This window comes from Myxocyprinus asiaticus, chromosome 24, assembly GCF_019703515.2.
Source record: "Myxocyprinus asiaticus isolate MX2 ecotype Aquarium Trade chromosome 24, UBuf_Myxa_2, whole genome shotgun sequence".
NCBI lineage: Eukaryota > Metazoa > Chordata > Actinopteri > Cypriniformes > Catostomidae > Myxocyprinus > Myxocyprinus asiaticus.
Genome location: NC_059367.1, coordinates 25,093,594 through 25,120,174, shown reverse-complemented (window position 1 = coordinate 25,120,174; position 26,581 = coordinate 25,093,594). Strand labels below are relative to the sequence as shown.

At 38.6% G+C, this 26,581-nt stretch overlaps 1 protein-coding gene across 1 annotated transcript in view; it reads left to right on the top strand.

Annotated features, from left to right (window-relative positions):
- The window catches only part of aopep (aminopeptidase O (putative)), a 122,860-nt gene that overhangs the window by 83,527 nt on the left and 12,752 nt on the right, over nt 1-26,581 (top strand). The window contains exon 14 of the mRNA XM_051653318.1: nt 19,874-19,990. Coding sequence (XP_051509278.1) covers nt 19,874-19,990 — 117 coding nt within the window. The remainder of the gene's footprint in view (nt 1-19,873; nt 19,991-26,581) is intronic.

The following is a 26,581-nucleotide window of genomic DNA, read 5'->3' as shown; positions in this document are numbered from 1 at the left end:
CAATAATGGGGAAAGAGGGCAACCCTGCCGAGTGCCCCTATTCAAAGTAAAATAATCTGAGATTAATCCATTTGTTTGTACTGCTGCTACAGGGTGTCTATAAAGTAACTTAATCCAACCAATAAATGTACTCCCGAACCCATACATTTCCAAAATCTTAAAAAGATAATCCCATTCTACCATATCAAACGCCTTTTCGGCATCAAGTGAGATGGCAGCGATTGGAGATTCATCATTCGCCACTGACCACATGATATTGATGAGACGCCTAATGTTATCAGAAGAGCTGCGGCCCCAAATAAACCCCACCTGATCTATATGTATAAGAGATGTCATAACTTTACTTAATCGATTAGCCAAAATTTTTGACAATATTTTTACATCTAGTTGGATCAGGGAAATTGGACGGTAACTTTTACACTCGCTTGGATCTTTGTCCTTTTTAAGAATCAGACTGATCCGGGCTTGTGTCATGGTTGGAGGAAGCTTTCCATTCTTTAATGATTCAGTATAAACTTCTAACAAAAGTGGAGCCAGTTCTGTAGCATAGGATCTAAAAAATTCTGTGGCAAAACCATCTGGCCCTGGAGCCTTGCTAGTAGGTAGGGACTTAATTACATCGTCAAGCTCCTCCAAGGTTATCTCAGAATCAAGAGAGTTTTTTTGTTCAATCGTAAGTTTAGGAAGATCTAATGGTTCCACAAAGTTTCTAATATCTTCATCAGTAGACGAAGACGTGGAACTATAAAGATCAATATAGAATTCTTTAAAAGCATTATTAATATCAATGGCTGAGGTAAATATTTCACCACCAGCAGATTTCACTGAGGGAATGGTAGAAAAAGATTCTCTCTGCTTTATATATCTAGCCAAAAGCTTCCCTGCTTTGTCCCCCGACTCAAAGTATGACTGTCTTGCCCTGAATTACCAAAACTCCACTTTCCGCGACAAAATAGTATTATATCTGTATTTCAATCGGGTCAGTTCTCTGAGGCCATCAGCTGACATACGGCGCTTCAGCTCTGCCTCTGCACTTTTAATATTTCCTTTCAACTCAAAGAGTTCTTGTGCTTTGGATTTTTTGATGAATGAGGCATACTGTATGATCCGGCCCCTAAGAACTGCTTTAAGTGCCTCCCAAGCCACACCCACAGAGGATACTGAGGACCAGTTGGTCTCCATATAAACATTGATTTCAGTCTTTAACATTTGTTGGAAATCAGGATTTTGCAGAAGGGACACATTAAGGAGCCAACTATATGATTTATTTTTCTCTGTATGTGGCATCACCTCTAAACTCACCAGGGCATGATCTGAGAACTAAGATATTTCCAATTGAGCAATCAACAACAGATGAAATGAGGGATTTGGATATAAAAAAAAAATCTATTCTAGAATAAATCTTATGGACTGATGAAAAAAATGTATAGTCCCTACCAGATGGGTTCAAAACTCTCCAAATATCCGAAAGACCAAGATTTTTACACATCCTGTGAAGCGTCAGTGTTGCTCTAGGGGGCTTACACACTTTTGCTTCACTATGATCAAGGACTGAATCCATCAAAAGATTGAAGTCTCCTCCCAATATTATGTCATGAGGGGTGCCAGCGGCTTGCAACATCCCTTCAAGATCTATAAAAAAGCCCTGATCATCAGCGTTCGGTGCGTAAATATTAGCCAAAATCAACCTTTGCCCTTGAATCTCAGCTAAAACAATAATTACTCTTCCTAATTTATCTTTAATCTGTTTGAGACATTTAAATTGTAAATGTTTATTAATCAATATAATGACTCCTTTGCTCTTACTTGTGCCAGCACTAAAGAAAGCATGTCCACCCCATATCTTCCCCAATTTTTCAGCTTCCTGCGGGGAGAGATGTGTTTCTTGAAGAAACACTATATCATATTTCTTATGTTTAAGAAAAGAAATAACCTTCCTTCTTTTTATGGGGTGCCCCAACCCATTTACATTCCATGTGGAGAGAGATAGTACACTTATATTAATAACTGACATATTGATATAATAGAAAAAATAAATTGTGTGCCAAAAACAAAATTATGAAGACCACATTCCCCATTAGTGAAACAATCAACCCCCGAACAAAACAAACAGAAAAAAGAAAAACGTCCGTATTAACCCCGCGCACGACAGTGCCAACCGGCGACAATCCCTCTAAACTCAAAAGGCCCATGAACGCCCACGAGAGCCCACGACAACTTTGCCATCGGATTGCTCAATTTAATTACATAACAGAAAATACTTTGTAAAATAAACTCAGTCAATAGGAAGAATGAACACAAAGAATGTGTAGATTCATTTACAGAACTGTCTCAAAGGTGTGATCTTCCACAAAACAAATTCCAGCTGATATAAAACCGTTCAGATTCCTTGGACAGACAAACGAATGTTCAGTGAGCCGGCTGTAATGAGTTCAACGGATGACGTAATAATTCCAATATCTCATAAAAAAAAACTAAAAAAAAAAACTCAACAAAACAAACTACAGCCAGCAGGAGGAATAAGCACGAAGAACGAACAGATGAATCAACAGCTGTTCCAAAGGAGTGTTATTCAACAGAACAAGCTCCAGCCGCTAGGCGGAACCAATACAAAAAGAAACAAAACCGGCATCCCGGTTCTCCGGATGATCGAGACAATTCACTCAGAGGCTGCATAAAAGTATATACCATGACTTACACAATCCATCAGCTTTATAAAAGACATCCTTTGTGTGAGCATGTAGATATTTTGCAGTCATCCATAGTGTCCACTCTCAATCTGTCCGGGAACTTCAATGCAAAAGTTTCTTTAAGGAAAGTGTTATTCACAAAACAAGCTCCAGCTGCTAGGCGGAGCCAATGCAAAATGTCGCCCAGCTTCCTCAAGAGTAAGTACAGCGAGTCTGGCCCACTCACATGAGAAACATCCAATGGTTTACTCAGACATTGATTCTATAAAAGACATTGCCAGATTTGGACATGTGAATACTTTGCGACCGACCTTCGTTTCTATTCTCAGTTTGGCAGGAAACATCAGAGCAAATGAGATCTTTTTCTGATGCAAGAGTTTCTTACATTCCCTGAACCGATCACATTTCTCTCTTGTCGAACTCGCAAAGTCTGGGAACAAGAAAATATTATGGTTCTTCCAAGAAAGCTTCCCTTTGCTCTTTACCTGGCGCAACACAAGATCTTTATCGGATGATCTTAGAAATCTGGCCAGAATCGATCTGGGCCTGTCTCACTCAGCAGATCTCCGAGCCGGCACTCTGTGAGCTCGCTCGATTTCCAGCTTGTGGCCTGTTATGTCGAGCAGACTCGGGAAAAACTCGTCTAGGAATTTCACCATATCTCTGCCCTCCTCATGCTCAGGAATTCCAACAATTCGAACGTTATTCCTGCGGCTTCTATTTTCAAGATCTTCAAGCTTTTCAAGGAGATGTTCCAAATTAACTTTGGTCGCGGGCGGATTAGCGGTTAATTCCCTCTCCGAAGATTCCAGAAAATCGATTTGTTTTTCAACATCAGTCACTCTTGTACCTAACTCAGAGAATTTTGTTTCCATCGCCGTAATCGATCGACGTATTACAGCGAGATCCTCCAAGTCAGCAAGAATCTTCGTCAACATCACCGACATGTTGAACAACTGACGCTGGATCTCCTCTCCCGCCGCACCATCGAAATCGAGTCCCGGTCTGTAGGCCTGTCGGGGCTTTCATCCTGAACACGCAAGTGTCTTTTAATATCTCCAGAGCCCGAGGATTTTGACTTCTTTGCCATGTTTTGCAACGAAGGGCAAATGTGTAACTGGGTGTATCGAATTTCACCAGATTATAACATGAGAATAATCGAAAATTCAGCAAAGTGCGCAGAGCTCGTCGCTCACACGTCCGCTCCTTGCATGGCATCACGTCCTGCCCAAAACATTTTTAAGTTTAATTTCATCATCAAAATGGTGAAAATACAACTTTTCAAAATGTCATTGAATTTTATTTGCCATACTTTTTACTCAATAGCTTGCTTGTGATATTTTGATTAATTATTATTATTATTACAGTGAATATTACATTTTACTATACAGTTGTAATATATTTTTATTAAATTTCTTCAATTTCAGGCATCTAGATTTTATTTTGAATCGTGACTTGCGTTTTTTTGCCGGATGCTTCACTTTTCCGGATAAACAGTTCTCGCCACGGTGCAGTGTGATCATTGAAGACTTTTAAGTCACGTCTGAAATCTCATCTCTTTATACTGGCCTTTGAGTCTGACAAATGAAATGTAGGACACAGTTTTGGTGTGTTTGTATTTTAGACTACTGGTGTTTGTTTATGTGGTAATTTTGAAATGTTATGTTTTAAATTGTATTACTGTGAAGCACTTTGGTCAACTCTGTTGTTTTAAATGAGATGCGTGGTTCACAATGGATAAGTGCTCTGCTCTGTCATCTGATACAGCATGAATGATTCTCAGTGTGGAGTTTCTAGTGGATGAGCGGTTGGATTTATTTAAAGTACACAGCTCTTTCACTGTAAGATTGCAGCCTTTAGCAGTTTAATAAATCACACTAGGACATGTCACTACTTTAATTTGATTAATTGTCCATTTCAGTGTACAAGGAGTAACAGCACGCATTCAAAATAAGCCTGTGAGCATTTTAAAGCAGTCGTGTGTCAGTTATACTGCGCACTGGTACCAGATAGAGTTGGTGCTCTGTACTACCAGTATTGCAGAAACACTGGTATCATTACATCTTTTTTATTTTAGTATCGACTTGGTACCAAAGTACCGGTACTTTTGACAACACTACTACTAATGCTTGATTTTCGTGCAGTGTGTCCAGTAGTATCCATCTGCAGAGCCATAGATCAGTGTTGAATGTATAAACGGCTGTGAACTCTATAATGAACTCTTTCTCAGTTGCAGCTCGGAGATTTCAGCTCGCGAGTTGGGGGAAGCTTGATATAACGAACTCTTCACAAACAGGAGAACTTCAAATATCTTTCAAAATAATAGTCCTGCTGAAGTGAGAGCTCTGTTCAACTGATTGTGTGAAATTGAAGACATTACGACAAAAAAATATTACTACTGTATAAAAGTGTAATATTCAAAGCACTCGCAATAATACTCATAGTAACAATAATATAATATTAAATTGTTAGATTATTAGATTGTTATCTGTAAGCAATATCACATAAGCAAGTGTACTGAATATCAGCATGTTGTGATTCAGCCATGGCAGCCTTTTGCCTCAGGTAATCAGATTGTTTTCATTATATATTTTCATTAATACTGTAAGGTTCTGTTGTGCATCTTTTTTTTTTTTTTTTTTACCAAAAATTATAATTGAAAAAAATTATAATATTGAAAAGTATTATATTTCCTGTTGATTAAAGCTGTACAGTATGCATTTGATTAATAAAATTTATTTTGATCATAACATTTAATTAAAACATTTAACGTGGAATCCAGAAAATTTAAAACAGAAAAAGGCATAATTTGTAATTTGTAAGACTTTATGCAGTTCTATGTAATTTCATAAAAAAATCTGAGGTTTTTTATTTGTTGCTTAAGTATCAAGTTAGTATCGATACCGGGGTACCAGGGCTGGTATTGTACCGAAGCCAAAATTTTGGTAGGTCAAGGTCAATGTAAACTTTCTTGTTAGGACAGCTGTAGTCAAACATAATAGACCTTTCAAGTGCATGGTATCTAAAGGCAGTAGATCGATGGCATGTTTGTTTTCTCAGCTGCTGGACATAAGAGAGGGAGGCCTCTTGATTGCACTGTTCCAACCTATATTTAGCTCTATAGGCCAAAAGGGATGAAGGTCTTTCTGTAAAGAGGCACTAGGAGGGGATTTATGAGCTGGTGATAGATGTACAGGGTCAATACAAAGGTGTCATAAGAAGCTTTTGTATCATAAGTTATGGGATGACTATTCACAGGCTATTCAAATCTCTCATAATGTGTATGTATCTGAATACCCTGTTTACATTCACACCACAGCCATATCACCCTGTAGCTCAAGACCGGTTGCCCACTGAAGCTAAGCAGGATTGAGCCTGGCCAGTACATGGATGGGTGACCTCCTGGGGAAAACTAAGGTTGCTGAAGGAAGAGGTATTTGGGAGGCCAGCAGGGAGTGCTCACCCTGCAGTTTGTGTGGATCCTAATGCCGCAGTATAGTGACAGGGACACTATACTGTAAAAAAGCACTGTACTTTGGATGAGATTTTAAACCGAGGTCCTGACTCTCTGTGGTCATTAAAAATCCCAGGGCACTTCTTGTAAAGAGTAGGGGTGTAACCCTGGTGTCCTAGCCAAATTCCCCCCATTGGCCCTTCTCAATCGTGGCCTCCTAATAATCCCAATCTATTAATTGGCTCTATAACTCTACTCTCTCCTCTCCACTGGTGTGTGGTGAGCGTACTGGTGCACTATGGCTGCCGTTGCATCATCCAGGTGGATGCTGCACACTGGTGGTGGTTGACTAGAGTCCCTTGTTCAGTGTGTAAAGCGCTTTAGAAAAAGCACTATATAAATGTAACATTCACCACAGCTTTGTCATCAATATTTTCCTGTTAGAGTTCATGCTGTGCCAATCACAGTTCCAATTACAACTTTTCAATGTTAAATATTTTATCCTATTGTAGCTAGATATGCAGAGACAGCTATAAGTAAGCAATTTGTAGATTGATTTCCTTAAAACATTTATACATTGTGGCTCAACCAATGGTGTGAGTTTGTCTACCAATGGCAGACAGAGGAGTGTTCAGAAAACCTTTTTAAAATGTTTGCAATTCCGTTTGGTGACACTACCTGTTGTTGTGCCTAAATTACTCATTACAGCTTTAAATGATGCTATGTTGTAGGAAACATAGTTTGACCCAATGCCTTCTGCTACTAGTACATCTGCTGCATTTTGGCATGCTTTTTCCACCTTTATGATAGATTCCCCTCTATTAACCCCACTGTCTCTCATTTCAAAATTAGCGCACATGAGCTAATGTTGTGAAAACAGACGTATCTGTTTCACTAAGTGACATCTCATCGACTTGCTATCTGGTGCAGCCTTGATTATACACAGGTATGGATCTCTCCATACTCTCCTGTTTTATGAGAGGCCAGCACACAGACAACATAATCTGAGACTAGACTGGAGCAGTGCCAGGGTAAACCTTGCATAGAGTGCATCACCTTGAGCTGCCTGTTGAACAAGGGTAGGAGAGTTCTAGCTTCTAAAATGGGGTTCATTGATTTTCTTTTTCCAGCTTTACCCAATATCTTTTACCAACACTGAAGACGCTGTTGCACCAAAAGATGTATACACATTGGAGCTATGGTGAGTTGGAGTCCAGCATGCAATGTGTCTCAATCTCATTCTTGCACTAATTTTCTCTCCTCTTCTGTATATCTCTCAAATAAATGAGTGCAGTTTTTTTTTTTTTTTTTTAAACAGGAAGTTTGGGTGGGACATAATAAAGTGCTTTGTACCTTTAAAAAAAATTGCCAATTGGCTTTAGTCACGTCACTACCGTGAACCATGATTTGTTACTTGCTTGTCGGTTTCAGGTGGTATTTTGGAGATGTACATTCTCATTTGAGAGAGCATTTGATTGGACAAAAATCTGTGTAGTTCAAGTTTTAGTTTAGTGTAGTTTTTCAGAAAGAGAAAAAGTGTTGATTTTAAGTAAGATTGAAATCTTCGCTTATGGGTCCTGATCCCCCTATCAAGGTTTATTTTGCAATAACAACCGGCTGACTGTACATTATCTGTATATTACTGTACATAAAATATTTATTTGCATCAAAATTAAGTAATTATGTAAGAAGAAAGAAATCGCTGAAGAGCTGAAATCCACCTCTGGTTTGCGTCAGAGTTCTGTTTTTGTTTATTTTGGAAAAATGACTCATTATTATCCAGCTTATTACAAGACTACTTGCCAAATAAATTAATAAATGGACATGAAACATAGATATAAGATTAAATTATTTTATTAGCTTACTTATAGGGATCGCAGTGATCCGAGAAGCAGGAAATATTACTTGCAATACCCGGATGACCAGTCTGATATGACTTAATCCCTAGATGTACGGTTGTTATTCAGAAATATCAGACCACATGGACAAATCAGAATTGAGTATTCCAGAGACCCGTGAAATAAATGTGTATATCTGCTAAATGTTAATTTTGTCAATGTTTAGGAGTATACTAGCTTATAGATGGCCCAAAGTGAACACACATTAATTAAAAGCCGCAAAACTTCAATTTTGATTTCATGGGGTCTTTTAGTAAAAAAGTAGAATCAAGATAAAAAGCATTGAATTCCAACATAATCATGACAATTCGTAATAATTTGTATTATATGGCAAACTTTTAAGATATTGTACGACTTGGCTCATACCAAAACATCCAACTTTTATTCCCAAAGAGACCAACCAATCAAGAAACAGAATTTCAAATTAATACAATATAGGCATCAAGTTTTAACTTGCCTCCTATTGAACACTTTATTTTAAGAAAGGAAACTTCTGTGAACAAATTTGGGTACTCATTTAATATTTATTTATGCAGTACAAATGACTGATATGTCAATAACTTGTAATAAGCTTCCCTTGTCTCATTCCAAACCCTGATGTTTTCTTCCATCACACAAAAGTTCTTGGTTTAGTTTGTGGGTTTGGGTTAATGTTATATTTAGATAAAGTTGTAGTAAAATTGTTCGTTGGTTTGTTTATTTTTCTCTATGTGAGTAGAATTCATATGTTTTGTACAAGACAGCTTGTCTGATTTCTTACGATTTTACCATCTCGTACTATTATTACAACTTGTCATGAGACCGGGATGTTGAAGTCACTGTTTAGTGCATTTAAAGCTTGGATTGCTATTAGGTTTGGGAGCTCATGTGTCTGCAACTATCACAGTCAGTGCTGCTGAGTTAAAGGGCAGACCCACTCTCAATTAATCTATAATTCACAAAAGTCTCACCTTCCCCGTGATGATGAGAGAACCCTGATGCCACTTAACATTAGAGGCTTATATCATCTGAACTACTGAGCAAATGTGTGTTTACTGCTATATGTCATGTGTCATCAATACAGTAAAGTAGATACCCTGAGATCTGCCTGATATCTTCCTTGTTTAAAGACAATGGGATTTGACTCTTTTGGATGTCAGTCCTGAGGCAAAATTTACCGGTGGGGAAAAAAAAAAGCCCTGATAAAGACAATAAGAGTGAAAAGAGAGAGAGAAAAAAGAAAGTGTAACCCAAGTACCCCAGGCCGGGTGTTATGCCGTCTGTCAGTGCCTGAGTTTTCTTTTTTTATGAGGCTGTAGTCAGACAGCATAAAAAGCCCAGCAGTTGTAAAACTGCCTCAGAAATCACGCTTTGTGTTTTAATAATGCCATTTAGGCACAGACTCGTGTGCAAGAATAACGGGGAGTGAATGTCTGTGCATTGTTACACTCCAGACCCTCCACAGGCCAAAAGTTTGAGGGAAACAAGGCATGAGGTTTCAAAGAATATCTGTTTCCAAGGTTTTCCTCGATTGTAGTGGCAGATGAAAGTGAATCTTTTCAGAATGTCTCTTAGAGAAATTGACATCAGTGCACCAGACTGTCGCCAATTTTTCCACATCCATTTAACTGTACTTTTATACTCGTCACTTAACCTTACTTTGTCCTTTTTATCAATTAACTTGTGTTCTTCAAGCTTAAAATGTCTTGAATGAGGTCAGGAATATGGTTGAAGAAGCTGTTGAATGTTAGATCTCTCACTACTTCTGCCTAGTAATGCCACACGATTACAAAATTCACTGAAATCTTTGAGATTTGGGGCCAAAGGTCTCATTTTACAGGTGTTCTTTCAAAGACTTTGTCGTTTTGTTCAAGTGAAGTTGGTCCAGCAGAAGACATCACCCTTGAATATGTATTGAACGATTAAAGTCTCAGGTTTCTAATTTAATATTCTTTCTGTAACCATGGAAATGCATTAACAATGACAGGATACAGGGGCCCCAGAAGGGAGCAGCAATTATATTTTTCAACTGCACTTTGACAGGTGCTTGACGTTGCATGGTGCAGTCACATATGACTACAGGGCTACAAACAAAGCTAGAGGTCAGTGTCAAGTACAGGAATATTATTTACAATACATAAAATAAATAATATAGAATGTCTGAATTTAAATGTGAATACCAATTTTTTTCTGCATTTTGTCAAATTGTTAATGTTTTTGGATATTTAACATAAATTGAGAGCAATGTGACAAGCTTCTAAATTTTTCTAATTGTTTTATGAAAAGCTAAAAGATGATTAAAATGGTGTAAAATGTAAATGATTATAAAGTTTTTTAATGTATTTTTTTTTATGCACTTATACATTCATATTTTAACCTGATACTGTATCTGTCTACTGTATATTGTTATTGTCCACTGCACATTTTTATATGGTCAATTACTGGGGTTCATTTTTCCCAGACAAGATTTCTATTCAGTCTTTCTCAACAGAACAATGAACCTGACATATAGGTAATATTTTTAGAATTTTACTTTAGACATGTTCCAGACATTTAAAACACACACAGGCACATTCAGTGAACAAAAGGTGAAAGAACATTTGGCCTTTTTCCTGTGTTTGTGGAACATGTCCAAATTCCTATGTGATTTTGCTCCAACCTGTCACTCACAATATAATACCCCAAGTCTGAACATAGTTACTCTAATTGTGTCCCACATTAAGGGAATTTCCCTCTGTAAAGGATAACACACACTGCCACATTAAGATCCCTGTGTGAATTATAGAAATTCCAGAATTAAGAAACTAAAAATGGTCAGCCATCAGCAACAGTCTGAGTGACTGTATATGGTACTGTAGGTCTTCTTAAAAGCACAGTGAATAACTTAAATCTTGGTCTATTCCTCAAAATCACTATTGTATGGCTTCAGAAGACTTGGAACATAGATCACAAGTTGTATAGGTGCTTTTTTGTCATTTTGGAGCTCTAGTCCTCATTCACTTTAATTCTAACAAAAGTGTAGCCAGTATATTTGTCAAAAATTCACCTTTTGTGTTCCACGGAAGAAATAAATCCATACAGGTTTAGAAAAGGTTGAGTAAATAATGACAGTATTTTCCTTTTTTGGGTGAACTATCTCTTTAAAGTAGAGAGTTGTGAATTGTCTTTTATGTGAAGGCAGTTGTAAGCATTGGTTTGCTTTCAGCTTGTGGAGGAATAATGGTGGCAGGGTGTGTCTGTGTGTGCTCCTTTCACTTTCCACAAACAGAAACATAATCTCAGCACCTATGAGTCACTGTTCTGCTTTACCCACCACATCATCTCGGAGAAAGAGGCAGCCAGGGAAGTGATACATTCCCTCTCACTTTGCACACAGACTCAGACTACGGCACACATTGCCGTAATTTTGACTTCCATTTAAAGGGTTTTTGAGGATGATCAAATATTTTGATTAAAAGTCTTAAAAGTGGTGGAATTCTCTACAAATGAATAAAACAGAATCAACTGAGATGAAAGAAGGGAAAAGAGAGCTTTCCACAAGCACTCGCGCATGATTTAAAAGTGCATAATTTTTCATTAAGCTCCTCGCTCTGTGTATTTGCTTGCTGCTAACTTTTCCACGGCTTTAATGGACACTGCATGTAAAGAGTCTTTTATGTGGAGAGAAATGAAAAAAGCAGCGGAAAACTGAAATCTCGCTCAGGCTAGAGTGACTGCATATGTGGAGCTGTGCTTTTGGAGGGAATCTTAGAGTGGAATGGACATCCGTGCATTTCGCTGTGGAAAGTGTGTTAATGATGAATTTGGGGTTTTCTGTTTTTGGCCTAAATGACATGAATGATGAATTTGGGGTTGAAGAACAATTAGGCCTTGAGTGAGTACTGAAAGCTTTGGTGAGGTTATTTTCTTGCCTGTGATCTTGCCAAAAATCCACTTATTCTGTTCCGTGCGCATGTTTTCTCTAGTACTGGAAATGTTCAGCCTTGCTTTTTGGAGTTCAGGCACTCATGCATTATAAACAACAGTGAACTTGGAAACAGTAGGTTGACTTTAACTAAAATTGGTCTGTGCTTACCAAAATGCAAAACACTGCCCCCAGTGGTCAGCGCAGCGTGTATGGTCATGTGTCATCTCCATTTTCGGGGTGAAATGTCCACAAAATGGCACCAAAAGCTAGTTGTGAAGTTAGTTTTTTCAGCTGTACAGGCTGTAATATGGTGAAGAGGAATACACCCCCAACCCAAACCTAAACCTAACCATCAGTGGAATAAAAATTTTATGTTAGAGGGAAAAATGCACTGGTTGTGAGTTGCGAATGTGATTACTTTCTGGTTTCAACAGACTTGGGTCTCCCACGCTGTTGACGCAACACACATCCAGTTGCACCACAAGGGAATATAAACAAGCATGAGCCAATACAAAAATGTCTAATGGGAGATTCCGTCCATCAGTGAGTCTGCATAATATGTCCGATCCAAACGTACATTGTAATATAATTGCAGTGTTTAGTGCCTCATTATAAAGATTAAAAAAGAACTCAAAAGTATCATAAAAGTAGTACTTATAGTTGTCTCTGCATATTAAGCTAGGATAGGAGAAAGTATTTTAACGCAGAAAAAGTTACATTAGCTTTAACTGTAGTAACATGAAATAACAATGAACAACATTTTTTCAGCACTTATTAATCTTGATTAATTTCAGCAAGTACTACTAATTTTTTAAAATAAAAGTTGCATATATGAAAATGAATTAGTTCTTGTTAGTTCATAATGCATTACCAATGAACAACTGAATATTTACATTTACATTTAGTCATTTAGCAGACGCTTTTATCCAAAGCAACTTACAAATGAGACAAATAGCAAGCAATTTGTCATACAAAGCTCATTGCAAAGTGTTCCCTGCAAGTCTTCTAGAGGCATACCATAACACAGCTAGCAACTGAAGTCACTTTTCAGCTAAAATCTTGACGTCTATTGTGCATTCATAAGTGCTATGAGAGAAACTTCTTCACAGTGGCTCGTGTGTTCATGTGAGAACTTCTGTAATGCATTATCTACTCCCATTGTATTGCAAAGATGCAGAGGGATTTTCTTTAAAACATTTACTTTTGTTTTCCACATAAGAAAGAAAGTCAAATGGGTTTGTAACTACAGGGGGTGAGTAAATTATGACAGAATTAAAAAAATGTGGGTAACCTAACCCTTTAAAACTAAAAAAATAAAACACATGATCTTATAAAAATGATTTAATTGGTTATTTTAGTTGTTTGCACAGAAAAAAAATGTAGAGATATTGTGAAATTCATATTTATTGACAGGTTAACGTTGCTAAAATAAAGGGTATACAAGTGTATCATTTACTGTAGGTCTTTGGGGTTCAGATGAAAAAACCTGTCCTAACCTATTCAGGACAAAAACACCCAACATTTCAAACAGATAGACACACTCCAGACCTTCTCATCTCACTCGAAATCCTTCTCATCTACATGACACCAAAATCTCTTCCTGCACAGTCTCCTTCCAAACACTGCTGTTGATCCAGTCACCATTCTGCTCCTTGGGTCCATGCACTGGAGGCCAACCAAGTGATGGAAAGTCCCATTCTGCTTTTAACTAGGTGATGTATTGTGCAAGGGTGTTTCCCCCAGATAGCTGATCACCTCGCTTTCTTTTCTGCCTTGTTTTTGACAAGATGAGTGGACTGCGGCACAGCAGCATTGTTTGTTCCTTGGTGTGGAAAGGGTTTTGTTGCCATGCCGAAACAATTGCCATTCCCCAAGGCAAATTGAGTGTGGAGGAGAGCTTTCGTCTCCCCCTATATTTTATGACTTTAAATTCCTCTCGTCTTTCAAAGGCAGCAGATCCGATGATCTTGGGTGGGCCTGTGAATGCCCCTTAATGACAGAGCGGGGACCGAGGAGGCAATGCACCCTCTTATCGGCCGAAAGTGAGAACTCTTATCTTTCCACCACATTAATTTTTTCACAGTAGATTTGAGAAAAACAGTTGACCCATGCCACTTATTCTTCGAAGCACAGTGTCTTTATTGGGTTTCTCATGGTCAAATTAGTGTAATTTGCAAAAAGTAAATTTGTCCCGAGCTCTGATTCTGTGAGCATTCAAGAGTGAAATAGTTCCCTTTCAATAATATAGACAAATATAGTTCTTATTTTGGTTAGGCGCGGTGCAGCCCTAAATTTTCTAACCATTTTAGGGAAGAACATTTCAATGGATCGAGTCATTGATAAAGTCACGTCTGAGAGTTGTGACTTGAAAATGCTAATGAAAAAGAATTTTGCTGACATTATTCACCATATTAAGGTGTAACTCATCTATAACAGCAGGAGCTGTGAATGAAGCATGCCATGCTAAGCAGCAGAGTGTGTGTGGTTGATTTAGTGTGTGTGTGTGTGGTTTGGTTTTGGTGATTTAAGAGGAAATTTTTTTGGCTATACACTAGTAGTTACAAGGGTATTATGCTATAAAGGTGGTTTATGAGGACATCTCTAGTGTCCCCGTAATTCAAACGGCTTAAAAAATACACACTAAACAATGTTTTTTTTTTTAAATATAAAAAAGTTTCTGTGAGGGTTAGGGTTACGGGATAGAATAGTTTGTACAGTATAAAAATCATTATGTCTATGGAGAGTCCTCGTAAACCACAAATACCAAGTGTGTGTGTGTGTGTGTGTGTGTGTTTTGGGCTTGGCCGGAGAGAGAAAGGGAAGTGGCACAGGAGGAGGAGACTATGCATCAGTGCTGTACAGATCCTGATGTGATAATAGAGTAATAATAGCAGGCCTGCCACCGCCCATTTCCTATCACATCACTCTGTCTGCCAGCTCGCCCTCTCTCTCTCTCACTTGCTCTCTCTTTCTGTCTAAGTGTCCGTCATTCATTATACCATTTCCCTTTCCTGTCTCTCTCTGCATCTCCAGCCACATCAGTCTTTATGTCAGCTCCCTCCGTCTCTCTCTCTTTTTTAGTTTTTCTGTTTTAAAGGGATAGTTTACCATAAAATGAACATTATATCATTATGAATATTAGAAAGCAAATTTTATAGGTTTAGAACAACATGGGGGTGAGGAAATGACTTTTATTTTTGGGTGAACTATTTCTTTAAAGTGCTTTGTATGCATGACAAATATTTGTACATTTGTATTACCAAAGCATTTACAGTCTAGCTGCATGCAAATAAAACCGTTCAAAACTAGACTTGAGCTAGCCTATACTGTTTTATATTGTTATTCTTTAAGAGTGTCTGTTGCCTGTAAGTATTACACATTTGCACAGGAGAAAAGTTATACTGTATGCTGTGAACCCTTTAGTACCAATTTGCTGCCAAAAAGGCCTATTTATTTACATGTTTTGCTGGTTTGTTTGCTAATAAATAGTGATTCAAAGGAAAGAAGTCTTGAATATTTGTGGTGCATAACATAATCAGGCCTTACACATGAACATTTAAAATAGTTTTAAAAGTTTGAAAGTTTTACAGGCCATACAGTAAGAAAGTCATTAGAAACATTAGAGAGTGAGTGAGTGAGTGAGTGAGTAAGAGAGAGTGAGAGCCGCACAAACACCATTCCTCAGAATTTTCTGACTGAGGGACAAAGAGCGCATCGCTCGCACCTCAAAGAACTCTGAGTCTTGTAGTGCGGCCAGCATTCGCAATGTCTCGTTCCCTTTGTCTCAGGGAACCGAGGTTACGTACACAACCGAGACATTCCCTTACAACTCAGTACACTTGACATTGCGTTTTGCTAACGCATATGGGGAACAGAATCCCTTCACGCTGCACTATGACATAAACTTCCCAGAGGGGAAACATGATGCCGCAGTCTCGTGGGACGACGACTGACATGAGTATGCCGTGAATGACCCTCATGGTCAGCCAGGAGGGGAACACTCAGAATATATAGATGAACTATGGTCATATAGTATGGATTAACCCCTTCAAGATCCCAGTCGGAAAGGGAGTTTATTTATAATGAATTGCCTGTAACTTTGGGAGCACAATGGTCAGAATGCAGGCAGTTGTGTAAAGTGACAGGCAGCCCGTACTTAATGATCCAGTGAGAAAGTCTTTGCTTGGAAATTTACATTCAAGGGAAAAAGTTTTGAAGGTTAACCACCTGCGCTCTGAAGGGTGTGGTTATAACCTTAGGCACATAGCCTTTTCTAGGTTTGACAATGGTTTTGAAAGGCCCAGACCAAACTCCAGACATGGATTGTCAACTGACAGTGCTTGCAAATCACCAACCCGTATTACTGAGGACAAAGCCAGCCGTGATGCGGTCTTAAGGGAAAGCACACGCAATTCAACATAGTCCAGAAGCTCGAAGGGAGGCCCTAAGAGGAACTTTAGGACCAAGTTAGGTCCCAAATCAGGGCTGTAGCCAGGCGAAGGGGATTTAGCTGCCCTGCCACCTAGGAATTATGATTAAATCATGTTTTCCTATAGAGGTGCCAGTTTGAGGTGCGTGATGCGCAGATATAATCACCACATAAACTTTGAGCATAGACAAGTGAGCCCTGCATCCGATCACTCTTAAGAAATGTACAAATTTCAAGTATGGGGCAGTTCACTGGGTCTTTGCTGTGTGAAAAGCACCGATTAGTGAACACATTCCATTTCAGTGCGTAAAGGTGTCTTATGAAAGGCGCCCTAGCATGTAATCTGGCTCATCCGCTGTGCTCCATTCAAAGGCCACTTGTGTAGGCTTCGCAGCTCTGACTGGGGATGCCAAACCATGCCTTGTGTTTGAGAGAGAAGATCTTTCTTCAACTGTATTTCCCATGGAGGCCCGTCCAGTATTTCTACCATCTCCAGAAACCAGGACTGATTGGGCCATTTCGGCACAATTAACAGAACTGTTTCCATGTCCACTCGAACTTTGCTGAAGAGAGAATTAAGGAGGCGCACTGAGAGAAACGCATACTTGTGTTTCGCCGGTTATACGTGGGCCAGCGCATTATGTCAACATATATACACTGCTACTGTTGTGTTGTCCAAACGAATCAGAATGTGGTGATTCACAATATTATAATGTAAAGCTCTCAAAGCTAGAAAGCTCTAGACGGTTGACATGTCACAGCCGTTTAGCACCTGTCCAGGTGTCTTAAGTCGGGCATACATTACACACCACGCCCCAACCTGTGTTAGATGCATTTGTGGTCAGCATTTTTCTTCTGAAAACTTGACCCAGCATAACACCCTGTTGCTAGAAGGCTGGCGCTGTCCATGCAGCCCTCCTTTTGGGCCACGGCTTGCGTGGCTTTACCAGCGGCTCGGCAGCAACATTTGGTGGCGCTGAGGCAGCTGGTGTATGGTTTTTAGCTGGGCGCTGTCCCGAGACAGAGGATGTGATGAAGTACTGCTCCGTTTTGGCATAAAATGTCTCATAGCCTGTGATTGTTGCTGAGTCTTGATGTAGCGCTCAGCAAATCTATCCACAGAGCCTCCGAAAAGGTGGGCTGGAGACAACGGAGCATCAAATTGAGCAGCTTTTCCCACGCCACGCATGTCTGTGAGGGTCAGCCAGATGTGACGATCCAAAAACACCAGGTTGATCATTGACTTGCCAATGGGCTGTGCAGTGACTTTCGTGGCTCGCAATGCTAGTCCGTAGTGGTGTGGAGCTCGTTGAACGTCTCTGAATCGTAGCCTTGCTCGTCCATTTGTTTGAGGAGCTTAGCTTGGGAAACTTGGAGCACAGTCATCATGTGGAGTGCTGAATCAGTTTGGCCTGCCGCAAACACGTAAGCAGCTCTTTTAGTTTTAGTTTAGTTATATATATATATATATATATACATATATACATATACACAATAACACAATAGTATAAGGATACAAAACTCCTGCCGAAGCGCTGCGGGGAATCAGGAAGCTTAAGTGGCCTGTTCACCAGCGAAGCGTCAAGGCGGAGTAAATGTTCGCCGGAACACTGCAGGGGAGCAGAGAGTCTTCTTGTTGCTGTGAAGATCCCACCCACTGACTCGTGTTTGTCGACAGCGAAGTAGTAGAGGGCCTCTAGGCGAGAGATAATCGCTGTCATGAAAGAAGAAAATTGGGAGGAATGGTGTTTGCGTGCCTGCTTTTATAGCGGAGAGCTTCGCGCCTAAAAGGGCAGGGCTCAAACACCATAGACAATATTAGAATATTGCCGTTATTATAGAGAGGTTTCAACTAGGTTGTGTAGAATATTAAGTAGTTTGAGAGCATAAGGTGACTCAATTGCGTCATTCACAGTGTGTCATGAAAGTGTGCGGTTGCTGCAGAGCTCGCTTGACGCGATTTGTTTATTTACTTATGGAACCAGACTGTTTCACACTATAGACATTAAATAATCAAAATAAAACTTTATAAAAGTATAAAAAGTTATTTATTTTTCATACAAAAAGTAATAGAAATTAGGAAGCGCAATAGTCAAATTATAAAAAGGTTTAGTGATGGAGACTGAAGTCAGATTACTGTCTCTGATATTGTGGCAAACAGACACATACTGTGCTGCTATCACATGGCCACAGCAGTCTATGCTGGATATGAGGGCAGCAGGAGATTTTCCTTCTTGGTCTCCATCCATACACACACACACCACCATATAATATAAGCATACTGTCAGTCAGTGATCGCCACTGTCGATATTCTTGCAGATTTAGCTCTGACTCGCATTGTGCCTTTATAAATGTTTGTCCGCTTGCATTATGAGGATGACTCATAACTTCTGTCATGCCTTTCATAGGGCATTACCATTTCTCATGGCAACGTACGGCACACAGGGCATTTCATTTGTACCTGTCTGAGACTGTTGAAACTTGCTCCTCTTTACGGCTCCTTACATTTGGAATGTTCCGTTTGAGCCACTGAAAGATGGGTTAAGACAAGAGTAAGCAGGCTAAGAATTAAATAAGAAACCTAATCCCCTGTAAATATAGCCATTTCATGTGATAATTGGTTTAGGCCTGATTTTCATACTGCAAGATGAGACTAATGAATTAAAGCATCTTTCCGCTGCTTACATCTCAAAGCATTCCTTCCCTCCATTAGCTGTCTGTACTCTAGAAACCATTATGCTGACATTGGTTTTTTGAGAACCTCGAGAAATGTGATTTTACTCGAAGATTAGAGTTTCAATATGCACAATATGTTATTTCCTCTGGTTGTCGTTCTACCTCACTGGAATGCTCTTCCTACTTAGAACTTGTACTCAAAATGCACTACTTTTTTTCAAAAAGAGCATTGATGTCTTATTCAGCTTCTAAAAATCACTTTTGATGGCATTTGTAGCTGGTAAATAATGTTGAGCTGTCTTTCCACAGAATCTTCATCCACTTGAGTCAGATCAATTCTTTTTATTTAAATTGTGATTCAAACTTTCAAAAAAGTGTGGAACCATTTGAAAACACTTAGTATGCATACATGCTTTTTAAAAGTTTGATTTCAGTCTGTATAAAACAATTCATCTTTTTAAAATGTCATGTAAATGCTTAATTCCGACTGACATTGCACCATTTTGCGAAGTCGGATTAACAGATGTAGATAATGCGATTGTAGTTTGGCTTCATCCAGCACGTATACACATTAATCGGACTACAATTTGCCTCACCGTTGTATGCATGCTTTGAAAGACAGAAGTGATGCATGATGTCATCCCTTCAAATATTCGATTACAAAAAATCCTGCTGTAGCTTGATTATAACTGCACATGTAAACGTACTGACTGAAAAATAAGTGATCTGTCACGTCACTTAGCCTACTGATCTTACTAGCATTTTAGTTTAAAGTAAAAGGGTATGATAACTGAGCAAAATATTGACAAATATTGATATTTAATTTTTTCTTTATTTCAGTTGAGTCCAGAGCAGTTGGTGCTGCTGTTGGAGCTTCTTTTAGAGGAATCAACGCTGAGCATCTCCACATTGAGACTCTTGCAGACAACATATAACCTAAAGGCACAGGATGCTGAGGTACAGTAGCCTACACTCCTACATATTTCCCCCACACACTGTTACATTTACAGTACTGCATATAACTACTTGATTCACCTCCAAACCAGTTCCCAACATCAGTAGTGCTGATCTATTAGAATGTCTATTGCTAACAGGTACTCAAAACTAAATGTTTTTCATTTCGGTTCATTCTGAGCAGAAACTGTATTTTTCGTTCTGGTTCCGGCGCCTGCAGTCTTCTTTCCAATTGGTAACTGATTGGAACGAAATAAAAGAACGGTTGTTAGCATTCTTTTTAAAATGACAGTACTCCATGCTAAGGGTGGGTGATATACCAGTTGCAGTGTTTCCAGATCTGCCAAGAGAAACAAGTGACCTGGTGTAGAACAACACTCTCAAAATAAGGGATTTGCCTCAACCAAAATAAGCAAAAATATAAGCAATTTGTTTCCGCTATGTGCGGGAGTTATCAGCATAGAAATCATAACAAGCAAGTCAAAAGACTTCTCAGTCAAAAGCTGGCAGCATCAAATCTGTATTAATGCATCATATCTAACAATAATTTAATGAAGACTTGGAAACAACTGAGAAATGTACTTTTTACCTCAATATTTTTCTTTGCATCTGAATTAATCATGTATGTATATGTAGTAATTATATATAGTTGTCTAAAAGGTCTTCAGCATGTCACAGAAGGCTACATCCACAATGTGCATTAAGGCAAAGAAATGTGTGATGTAATGGTTCCCTTCAGGATCAAAGAACATGTTTATTATGTTCTACTAAAAAGAGTGAAGCCCCATTTTTTTGGGCAACAGGAAGTGGTGTTTTTCCAAAAATTTACTGTGGTCTTTAGTTTTATGAAAAACGAAATAAACCGGTTATTAACCAGTTAACAGCATTTTAAATAATGTTTTCATTCCAGAACAATTTAAAGGGACTTTGTTTCCATTTTCAATTACATTCTGCAACAACAACAAAAAATTCGTTTTCATTCCTTAAAAAGTTTTTAGTCCCTGATTGCTAACATTTGGTCTGATCAATTACACTGAACTCTTGACTGAGAAATGTATTGAATAAATGTTATTTTGAGTTGATGCTTTTATAGTATTTTATTACACAGCTTTCTGGAATACTTGATTCTGATTGGTCAAACACAGAATCCTGCAGTCAAACTGTACTGTATATTTCCGTTGTCCCAGCCAACCTATTTCCTAAACATCTGTGTTAGCCCACGTATTTTATTTCTAACATTATCATTTTGCAAAGTACTAGGTACTAGAGAGCGTTTGCGAAAGTCTCCATTATTGGTGGAAGAAAGCGCTGTACAAATGTGAATGAAAGGCATCAACATAGCCAAATCTATGCGTTTTCAACAGAAATAGTTAATTAGTGTGGACATGTTCTTAGTTTCTCTTGTATCACTCCGTGGTCTCACGTATAATAAAATAATTTCATAACTCAAAATCAATATTTCATTTAAATGTATTTATTTATTTGGGAAGTAGAGGTACGAATAAGAAGGTTAATGTACCATTTGCCACTTATTATCGCAAAATGAACCTCTTCGGGGTGATGCAAGACCATTCTGATCACTCATAGTTCATAGTAGTTCATATTTGTTGAATGCTGGCCCACTTTCTCTATCTAGCCTTTGTATATAAAAGGACATTCCACAATTGATTGTTGTTACAATTTCACAATAATTCAACAAAATGTGTTTTTATAACCACCATTCTTTTGCCGTTTCCTCTCCACACCTTTTCAAATATTGACTAGAGGTAGGCTGAACTCATTTATTATGTCTCCACCAGCATCTCTTATGTTCACAGTCGAAAAAACCAAAACAATCCATCAGTCTTATCATTTTATGTCGGGTTGGTTCTTGAATTTGTATACTGTAACACTGATACTGTTGACATTTACTTTTCTACCCCAGTGAATAAGGTGCTAGCATTTATTTGTGAGTAATCTTATCATTTTGTTTAAGATAGAGAGGTTTCAGAAAAATCATGTCTACTTGAATTCCCACAAACGTCCACTTGCCTGGCCGTATCAGAAGCGCACAAGTGAAGATATCTGATTTCTCTCAGATTATGTGGAGAGTTTTCCAAAGACTTTCAGGGTTGTAGGCCCTGCATTCTGCTCTTTGAGAAGCGCCTTTAGCCAAACGCTAACCTCTATGGTATTTACCTCCTTATTCAATTACTGTCCTGGCAGCCAATTAGGCCACTTTGTGATTCTTACTCAATTCAGAAGAGGCCAGCTTCTGTTTGAGAGCAAAATTTGGCAGACCAGTGCTGACCTACCACAACGTTCTTTTGAAACGAAGCACTATTTGGCAGGGCGGAAGATGTAAGATAATACAAAACGGTGACCACAGTAAGTCCCAGACTACCACAGCTAGTTTCAAACCAGGGCCCAAAGGGAGGTTTTCGTCAAGACCTTCCAGTAAAAACAAAAGGCCCTCTAAAAATAAATCAGGTTATTACTACCACGCGCCCCTCCCTCCATTCACCCGCTCTCGCTTCTTTTTCTCCCCTCTTGCTCCCAGGCCCTGACGGTCATCTTTTCTTCCTGACAGAATTAATTATCCTCCCTGCGAACCATTTTTTTAGCAGGGTGGAAGCCATTTAGTGTTCTTTTTCTCTCAAGAATTGCTGCTGACACATAATTTTCATGTTTTAAAATAGAAGTGAATCCTTATTAGATGCGCATAATTATTAGCTTGGCATGAAGATTGCTTTAAGATCATAATAAAGTTGAAAGGTGTGGCTGGCGCCACTTAGTCTGTGCGGGTCATAATTGTTTTCATTTAAAAAAATAAATCACAGCATTACTGTGGATATTTCATAATTAGTGGCGTTTGCTAAGGCAAGAATCACTATTACAGTTGCTTGTACTTAAGGTTAGGGATTTGGACAAATCCCTAAACCTGAGGCCAGAATCATACTTCATGCAAGTATGCAAAGGCAGATGTGAATGCTAGGCCACTGCATTGCAAGTGCACACCCCTGCTGAATATACTTCATATGTGTTTTTATTCATATAGCATGCTTTAAACATATCAAGTTAAGTTAACTTTCCAGAAAATGTGCTATTACTATTCTTAGCAATCAAACTGACAATTTTCTCTGGTTGGATGACAAAACAGGCAGAAAAAAAACCCATAGACATCCACCAGTAAGCAACCACCTAGCAAACTGCCAGTACACCCTAAAAACACTCAAAACACCTCAGCAACTACATAGCAATGCCCTGGCAACCACCCATAACACATATCATTGTGGCGGTTTTGCACAGCCAAATTTGAGGATAATTTGTTTATATTTGAATACATGGCAATGGAACAAGAACACTAGAGTGCATTTAAAAAAAGACTAGATTGATTAAAGGGTCAATTTTAGGTCACAGTGCAGGTTTTAGTTAATACGCCTTCAGAGCAGTTCTCATTCCATTGCACAATATGTTACTTCAGAACCTAGCATATGAGATATTTAAGGTGTTTGAACAGTATTTACGATGGATTCCATTAAGATTAGGCCTGCCAATCAGGAGAGAATAGCACCTCTCTCTCACTCCTTGGCGCGTAATGTGTACTGTGTATGTCGTGCGAGCACAGGCAAGCATGAGGGCTAAGCGTTGTGGTATGCTGTTTCATGTGAGGACTCGTGTGTGTGTGTGTGTGTGTGTGTGTGTGTGTGTGTGTATGTGTGTGCGAGTACCATCTGTCGGTCAGGCACACAGAACGCATTGTATCACAGCTACTCTCAAAGCCCGGCCACTAAGTTCACTCGGACGACCAGCTAGGAAGAGAGCAATTGATGAAAGGCACATCAAAAGTTTTCTGGATATGGTTTGTAATACTGTATGTGTGTTTTTAGAGCAAGGTTAATACAGGAGAAAAAAACACATACTGTTAATTGTAACTTGGGCTGCTCGATGAGAGGCCAGATGACGACACTCTGTCCTATCAAATAAGCATTTTATTGGCCAGCAGACAACAGACCGAACAATATGAAAGACAAGGTACATGTAAAACAAAATAACTAATATTTTTCTGCATTAATTATATACTAAAACACAACAAACATAACTAAACAACTGGTGGGTCATGACCCAAAAAATGGGCCGCAGGTCCATTCTGATGGGGTTGCGGACAGCAGGGAAAAATACAATGCTAAATGCAAATAATAAAATGCAACAAACCATAAAATCGTGTATAGATAGAATGGCAAAATAAATAGGCTTATCAATTTTAGAGGCAAATTTTAAATGCAAAAAGGGAGGAGAAAACATTTCCCATATCTTTTGTTGTTGACATCAAAGGCCTTGTGTCCAATCAAATTCAAAAAGCTGGTAAAGCACACTTGTAGTTTTGTTTATACATTTACAAAACTGTTAGTTTTCCTTTTAGCCAATTTCATGTTAATAAAATGGTATATTGTTGGGCCAGTGCAGTTTACGGTAATTTTAATCAGTTGTTCGATTTTTGTTTGCATTGTACGATAAACAATTTTGGTTCTGTGTTGGGTAACGACTTAAAGGAATATTCCGGGTTCAATACAAGTTAAGGTCAATTGACAGCATTTCTGGGATAATGATTGCCACAAAAATCTATTTTGACTTAAAAAAAAAAAAAAAAAAAAAGCAAAAATCTGGGTTACAGTGAGGCACTTACAATGGAAGTCAATGGGGCCAATCCGTAAACGTTAAAATACTTACTTTTTTCAAAAGTATAGCCACAAGACGTAAACAATATGTGTTAATATGATTTTAGTGTAATAAAAATCACTTAATAACCTTTTCTATGTAAAGTTATAGCCAATTTTACAACTTTGTTGCCATGCTGATGTAACGCCATTGACCTTAAAACAACTGTATTAATGACAATTTAAAACTATACATCTCAAATAATACACAAGTTTTAACAGAAGAATAATTGTAAGTGCTTTTATAAAATTATAAGCTCCACATTTCTGCCTTTAAACCTTCCGAAAAAATTGGCCCCAATCACTTCCATTGTAAGTGCCTCACTGAAACCTCGATTTTTGCTTCTTCTTTTTTTTTGAGAAAGGGAGGGACATGTCTAATTAATTTTTTGTTGTATTTAACATTATGCCACAAATGTTGTTGATTGAATTTAGCTTGAATTCAATCTGGAATATTCCTTTAATGTCCAATGAAAATCTGGGATTTCCTGAAGGAAAACCAGTTGAGAACCACTGACTTAAAACACACAATAATTACCATTAATTGATGATTAATCAAAAAAGCTATCAAGCTAATAGTCCACATACGCAGCAGGTCACGCTAGGGCTGCTGTGACTACTCCCTTCCCAGGGCGATGTGACCCACGCCAAGATTTACAACATTTAAGGGATTTGAAAGGGTGGCGCTCTTGACATGTTATTAAATACTGTATTATCACTAATGATAAATGACCCGAAGTGATTACATCTGGTTATGATGGCGCAACTGTTTTTACACATACTAGTGTATTACCATGTGACCATTAGAAAATGTGCGTGTGCATGCATGGTTGAAATTACGAGTGTGTATGTGCTTGTCGGCGTGCCCTCCCCTGTGCCCTGTACAGACCCAGCAGCTGCAGAGGGGATCAGAGTTGAGTTGCATTCCTGGGGAGACCCCTGAGGCAGGACAGCTGCGGTGTGCTTGCCTGCATCTCTATCTCTCTCTCTCTCTCAAGAGATGCAGTAATTACACGGGACATTCCACAATTTATGACTGCAAGCATACATGTACATGCACACAGAAACACTCTCGCAGATGCAGTGTAATCAGTGATGCTAATGGCATGTTTCTTAAAAGTAACATACTTAAACACGGTTGTTGCGGGGACACAGAGGTCACCAAATGGTTATTAGAGAGACCGGATATAGTTCACTCAAAAATTTACTCACCCTCATATTGTTCCAAACCTGTATGACTTATTTCTGTGGATAACAAAAGATATTAGGCAGAATGTTTTTCTGCTCTTTTCAACACAGTGAAAGTGAATTGGGACGGATGTTGTCGAGCTCAAACAATGTCCATAAAAGTAATATACATTTAATGAATTATGAATAAATTGTTTGCACTGTTTTCAAAGTATTCTGAAGCCATACAATATTTTTATATCTTTATCTTCGATGTATAATTCATCTATATATTTTAAACTCTTGATTGACAATCTTGCCTATGTTGTAGCTCTCAAAATTCATTAGCGCTGATGTATATTCAGATATTTCGTAAGAAGCCATATGGGTTCGTTTACATGAGTAAATTAAATTAATTTTCAAAGGAATTGCAAAAATAATGACTGTTTTCCAAACAGGTTTCCCAAACACTCCTCTTCCTTTGGTCGGTCAAACAGATAATCCCACCCCCAAACTGACGTTATTGGTCAAGCCAATTTCGGGCTGGTCAGGCTATCAGGCACTCTCAGGCAATTTTTTGATAGTGCCATGGACCCACAGTGTTTACACTTTTGTGAAAAATTAAGCTACAAATGGCCTACACCTACAGTTGTCTCTGCAAATCAAGTTGGATAGGCGAAAATATTTTAACATAAAACAAACATCACCTTTTAGCCATCAGAACATAAAT